We start from the raw sequence: 6439 nt of genomic DNA on the forward strand, positions 1-6439 counted from the left end.
CACTCCTGGGTCTGTGACCCTGAGTGGAGGCACCCAGAATAAGGAACCCAGGACCTGACCCACACTATGACCATGGTGAAACTGCTGCAAATATTGGTGAGAGTAATGATCTGGGAGAGAAAATGCCACACACGTGATTCCAGAAGCTGGGGGTTTAAGAAAGTTGCATTAGGCTTATGATGGGAGTCGGTGACGCTGCCTAGAATTATCCCCTGCACTAATGAGGCACAAAGTGATTCAGGCTTTTCAGATTTTGTCTTGATATAACTATGTTGGTTAGGGGCATGTGATTTTTTTTTAGTGATACGGTTGTGACACTTCCCAGGGACACCGCAGGTGTGAGGCGCTTTTCAACCACCGGCCTTTAGCTTGTGTATGCCTAATGGGTGTCAGCTCCCTAATTTCACTGGCAGTCCAAGCACTCGCCTCTCAGCCTACACAGACCCTGCTGTCTCTCTGCAGGTTGGCAGTCAGCACACTCCGACCCTCGAGTCCTCCAAGCATCCCCCTGGAACGCCCAGTCCCTGTTCCCCTGGATGCTCACGTTATTCACAGACTCGCTGGTCCCAAAAGAACAGTGCCCTCCCACTTACTAGTTCCACCTCGCCGCTTATCACACAGCATGTCAGCATGTTTGTAGTGAAACCAAGTATACATTTATTGAACAAAGGGATGGAGATTCTACCAGTAGCAAGTATAGAAAACAGATGGCGACATATAAAATAAAATCACAATATGCATTCTAGACCCTAGACTTATTTAGGGAGATACTTTGATGAGCAAGCCTCATATAAAGTCCCTCCACCATTTCACAGCCCCGCCTGGCTGTGAGCTTCCATTTGTGGGACAGGTCGTGCCCCCATGACGGAAGACGCTGTGTGGTTTCTTGCATTACCTGGTAGACCAGGCTAATTCTTTGATCATAGTCAACCCCCTGTCGATTGTTTTGTTTCTCTAGGCAGAGGTGCCAAGTTTCCCAGTTCCCGGGGGGTGCTTGACCCCCCACTCTGCCCAAGGCCCCATCCCCACTCCACCCAAACCCCCACCCCCACCTCGCCTCTTCCTGCCCCCACTCCTTCCCCACCTCTCCCAGTGCCTCATGAACATCACTGAATAGCTGATTGCAGCAGTCGGGAGGCGCTGGGAGGGAGGGGTAGGACTAGGAGCTGAGCGGCGGGGCTGCCGGTGGATGCTGAGCCAGCACCTATGCCTGTAGCTTCTCCCTCTTGTAAGTGTCACACTCTTTCGATGAGCATCAGGCTCACTGTGCAAACAGACCGCCACTGTGAAGCGGACCATACACAATGAGCAGAGAGAGAAGCGTTAGTTACCCGCGCCGGAAAGCAACCGGTCCGAGACATGGTGACGTGTTTACCTTAAGAACATAATTTTCAGTACAGATACATGACGCCTTAAATATTATCCTTACACACATTTCACAATGATTATGATGACCACGGGGCCTCTGGCTCTCAGTAGAGACCTCACATGCCACCCTTTGGTGACTCATGATGCATATATCTGGCCCAGGAGATCCCTGTAAAAGTCTGTGCACCCCCACTCCCCAGGCCCTCTGCCAGCTGGCAACAAAGGGTCCCTGGGCTCCAATAGTTATAATGGTATAAACCCTAGTGTGGATGCCATTATACTGGGATAAAGGTGCCTTATACTGGTATAGCTTATTCGCCTTCCTGCATGGGAATAACCATCCCAGTATAAAGCACTGTATACTTATATAACTGTGTCCACACTGTGGGGGGGCTTGTGAGCCTCATAATCCAGATCCAAGGCTTTTGGGTCTAGACAAGGCCTGAGGGTGTTAGCCACCCTATTTCTACTTTGGGTGCCTAGAGGCTCTTGGGAAAATCCCAGGCTAGGTGACTAGCCTGAGGTCACACCAGAAATCGGTGGCAGAGCGTTTACAATCAGAAGCCCTTCTCTGCTTTGCTTACAGGGGAAACCCACTGGGGTTTCATGAGATTGCTGATTGCTTCCCGAATATCTTTGTTCCTCAAGCTGTAGATTAGCGGGTTGAAGAGAGGGGTTAGAACCGCATAGACCATCGCCACCACCCTGTCGTGGTATGAAGGTCGGCTTTGTGCCGGGCGGATGTACATAAAACCAGTGGTGCCGAAAAAGGCCAGTACCACGGTCAGGTGAGAGGCGCAGGTGGAGAAGGCCTTTCGCCGCCCTTCCGAGCCCTGGATCTTGATGATGACGCTCAGAATCTTCACGTAAGAGAAGAGGATGAGGGTGGCCGGGCCGAGGATGACGAAGGAGTGGAGGGCGAAGTCTATGGTGGTGCTGGTGGACACATCAGCGCAGGCCAAGCTGAACAGCGAGGGGAAGTCGCAGAAGAGGTGCTCTATGCGGTGCGCCCCGCAGAGGGGCAACGTGGCGAGCAGGATGATTTCTGGCACAGGCCACATAAAGCCACATGCCCAGCACCCTGCCGCTAGCCACAGGCAAATCTTGGGGGTCATGGCAGATGGGTAGTGCAAAGGCTTGCAGATGGCCAAGTATCGGTCGTAGGCCATTGCCGTGAGCAAACAGGCCTCTGTAATGCCCAATGCATGGAAGAAATACACCTGCAGGAGACAACCCCTGTAGGAGATGGGCTTCCTGCTGTCCAGGAGGTTGGCCAGCATCTTGGGGATGGTCACTGTGGTGTACCACACCTCCAAGAAAGACAGGATGGCCACAAAATAATACATGGGGACATGAAGATGCGGGTTGGCCCGGATAAGCATCAGAATGGCAGCATTGCCTCCAAGAATGAGTAAGTAGGTGAACAACAGGAGGCTAAAGAGCAGGAGGTGAAAGCGCTCGAGATCTGGGAACCCCACCAGGAAAAACTCCGCTTCCCATGTCTCGTTGGAGGCTTCCATGTCCCCCACTGGGCTGATCTGTAACGACAGCAAGGTAATAATAACAATACCTAGTGCTTTTCCTCAGTAGGACCCAGTTGGCCTGTGTTCTGGTCCCGGACGCTAGCTACTGGGAAAAAAACAACGTGGAAATAAGTTTTTGGCACCAGGGTAGAGCACAGTGCACAGGCGCCGGCTTCTTCTGGGCCCCCAGCGGGAGCTCTGCCCCCACCCAACCCCTTCCCCCAAGCTCCCACACCTGGCCCTCCTCTTCCACCCAGTTCCACCCCCTCCCCCGAGTGTTCCCACTCCCCCCCCCCCGCGCCTCCTGCATTCTACGGAACAGCTGATTGGTGCTGGGAGGGAGGGAGGGAGGGAGGGAGGGAGGGGAGGAGTGGACTGGGGGGGCTGCCGGTGGATGGGAGGTGCTGGGGGGGAGAGATTGACTGTCAGTGGGTGTTGAGCACCCACTAATTTTTTTCTATGGGTGCTCCAGGAATTGGTGCCTATACCACAGTGTTATAAAAGGGCATTTTGCAGACTCGTAGAAGTGTAGGATTTGAAGAGACCTCGAGAGGTCCACTAGTCCAGTCCCTTGCATTCAGACCGTTTCTTCCCCCTGCAGGTGGAGCGGGGACTTGAGCCAGCCCTAACCACTGGGTTACAAGTTATAAGGCAGAACCTCCCCCATATTATGAGTAAGCTCCCCTACAGGGGCCCGAGCCGGTGGGTGAGCTCAGAGCACACTTGCAGAATTGGGCCCCCCCCATGTGTTAGGCCGAGGAACACCCGTCTGACCCCAGTTTGTGAATCACTCTGGGGCCCAGGGAGCTGGATACCTGGCATGAGGCTGCGGTGCGTAGGCTCGAAGGTGGGGACAGGGAGGTTTGACTGCAAGCTCTCCCCAGGGTGAAGTCCCCCATTCTGTACCTATGGCCTGCATTCTGGGTTCCTAGATGTATAGATTTGCATTTAGCCAGATTAAAACACACACCATTTACTTGCTCCCACTTTACCAAGCGATCTGGATCACTCTGACCCGTCCTCTTCATTATTTTCCACTCCCCCAAGTCGTGTGTCATCTGCAAACTTTTTCAGTGATGATTTTATGGGCTCTTCCCAGTCCTTGATGAAAATGTTTATGTTAATGACGCTCAGTCTCAGGCCATAAACAAACTATCACGAAAGACCCCAAAAGGTTCTGTGTTTTCACCCACTTCTAACGCATCAGGGCATAGGACCGGGTCTGTTCCAGCACTGTAGTCCCTGTGGGTGTGTCTGCACAGCGAAGGAAAAGCTGCACCTGGCATGTGCCAGCCAAGGCTTGTGGGGCTGTGGCTGTGGGGCTGTTTCATTGCTGTGTAGATTTCCAGGCTCTGGCTGGAGTCTGGGATGTAGGATCCTGCGGGGTGGGAGGTCTCCCGAGCTCGGGCTCCGGCCCAAATCCAGAAATCTACACAGCAATGAAACAGTCCTGCAGCCCAAGCCCCATGAGCACAAGCCATCTGGCATGGGCCAGCTGTGGGTGCTGTGAACACAAACCCGATATTCCCAGTAAAGGAAGCTTGAATAGAAAGGAAGAGAAACCCTACCACACGAATAAAGATCCCAAGATCTCATATCTGCCGGTACGTACCTGGCATCAGACAGGGCTCCTGGTCCCTCCAACCTCTAGAAAAGAAATAAATGACATTGCCAAGGAAAGAGGAATATAATTGCTTCCAAACGGCCCCAGAGATATCAACTAATAATTGTTGCTGGGATTTTTACTCCCCGATGGACAGGCTTTCCCGAAGGAAATAAACTCGCTCTGGATTGGAGACAGAAAACAGATCATTTTTAAATAGAAACAAGGCCAGGAAGGAATTGGATACTGTTCTGTCAATAAACATTGGATATTATTTTTCAGAAAATATTGACTCATTTCCATTATGGGAGTATGACAGGCCGCCCTCGTGGCCAGTGCAGGGAGACCTGAAGATGGGACCCTCAGAGCTAAATCTGCGAGTCTCTACAGGCTGAGCTAGAGAAGAACAGCTCTTTGTTGGGGGCTGAGATAACATATGGAGATATATCTACCTCATAGAGCTGGAAGGGACCTCAAAAAGTCCTTCACTAGCAGGACCAAGTACTGATTTTTGCCCCAGATCCCTAAGTGGCCCCCTCAAGGATTGAACTCACAACCCTAGGTTTAGCAAGCCAGTGCTCAAACCACTGAGCTATATAGATGGACTCATCTATTCTGTAGAGAAGCACAGAGTGCAGAAAGTCATAACACACAGTCATAAGAACGGCCATATTGGGTCAGATCAAAAGTCCATCTAGCCCAGTATCCTGTCTTCTGACAGTGGCCAATGGCAGGTGCCTCAGAGGGAATGAACAGACCAGGGAATCATCAAGTGATCCATCTCCTGTCACTCATTCCCAGCTTCTGACAAACAGAGGCTAGAGACACCATCCCTCTGCATCCTAGCTAATAGCCATTGATGGACCTATCCTCCATGAATTTATCTAGTTCTTTTTTGAATCCTGTTATGGTCTTGGCCTTCACAACATCCTCTGGCAAAGAGTTCCACAGGTTGCCTGTGCGTTGTGTGGAAAAAATACTCCCTTTTGTTTGTTTTAAACCTGCTGGCTATTAATTTAATTTGGTGACCCCTAATTCTTGTGTTATGAGAAGGAGGAGGCATCCACCAGTGCCTCACCCTCCCGCCAGCTGCAGGCCCCACCGATCAGCTCGTCCCCCCCCCCCAGTGCCTCCCGCCCACTGCCGTCAGCTCTTTGGTGGTGCGCTGGAGGCACTGGGGGGAGGGAGAGGAGCGGGGGGGAACAGGGCCACCCAGAGGATTCAGGGGGCCTGGGGCGAAGCGGGGGAGCTGCGGCGCGTGTACTCACCCAGCGGTGGTCTGGGTCTTTGGTGGCATTTCGGCGGCAGGGGGCCCTTCAGTCGCTCCGCGTCTTCGGCAGCACTGAAGGGCCCCCCACCGCCTAAGACCCGGACCACTGCTGGGCCAGGGCTCATGGGGGGGCTCTGTGGTGCTCTGCTTTCTCCAATGCTGATATCACTCGGCTGCGTGCGTGTGTTCCCTCTGTGTGCTGCCCCAGCTCTGCGCAGATAGCTGACCCAGCAGACCAGAAGAGAACCCCCAATAACCACAGAGTCTAGTAAGAAGCAAAGTCACGTTGACTAGGTTTATTGTGATCTTGGACACAATAGCAGTTCCCTGTAGGTTTCTTAGCCTAACTCAGGGCATACTACGAGAAAGTGCCTCTTGGCAATGGACCCGGCTCAGTCAGTGGCGGGACTTTCCACTGCCCCCTCGGCCGGACAAAGATATCCACTCAGGGATGCATTCTTATACACAGATACAAACAAGTTACACATCACTCCTGACGTATTGAGGTGCAACCCCTCTACGCAGCAAGGTACAGCCCCTCTACGTAGTAAGGTGCCGCCTCTCACCTTGTACATGTTGGTTCGAACAAAACAACTCTATCCATCATATTCCCCTTTTGGCCCTGTCATTGGGATGGGTCAGCCTGTTCCTTGTTGTGTGTGGAATGTACAAGTA

General features: G+C 52.5%; 1 protein-coding gene across 1 annotated transcript; it reads right to left on the reverse strand.

The window, feature by feature from the left end:
• Positions 1–1925: 1925 nt before the first annotated feature.
• Positions 1926–2888, reverse strand: LOC135893057 (olfactory receptor 6N1-like). The gene has a single exon (XM_065420847.1). It carries the CDS (start codon positions 2886–2888, stop codon positions 1926–1928), a length of 963 nt encoding a protein of 320 aa, XP_065276919.1.
• Between the last annotated feature and the right edge of the window lie 3551 nt (positions 2889–6439).

Source organism: Emys orbicularis, chromosome 21 (genome assembly GCF_028017835.1).
Source record: "Emys orbicularis isolate rEmyOrb1 chromosome 21, rEmyOrb1.hap1, whole genome shotgun sequence".
In the NCBI taxonomy this organism is placed as follows: Eukaryota; Metazoa; Chordata; order Testudines; family Emydidae; genus Emys; species Emys orbicularis.

Bases quoted from the DNA above. Each gene is read 5' to 3' on its own strand.
- LOC135893057 (XM_065420847.1), bottom strand. From the start codon at position 2,888: ATGGAAGCCTCCAACGAGACATGGGAAGCGGAGTTTTTCCTGGTGGGG.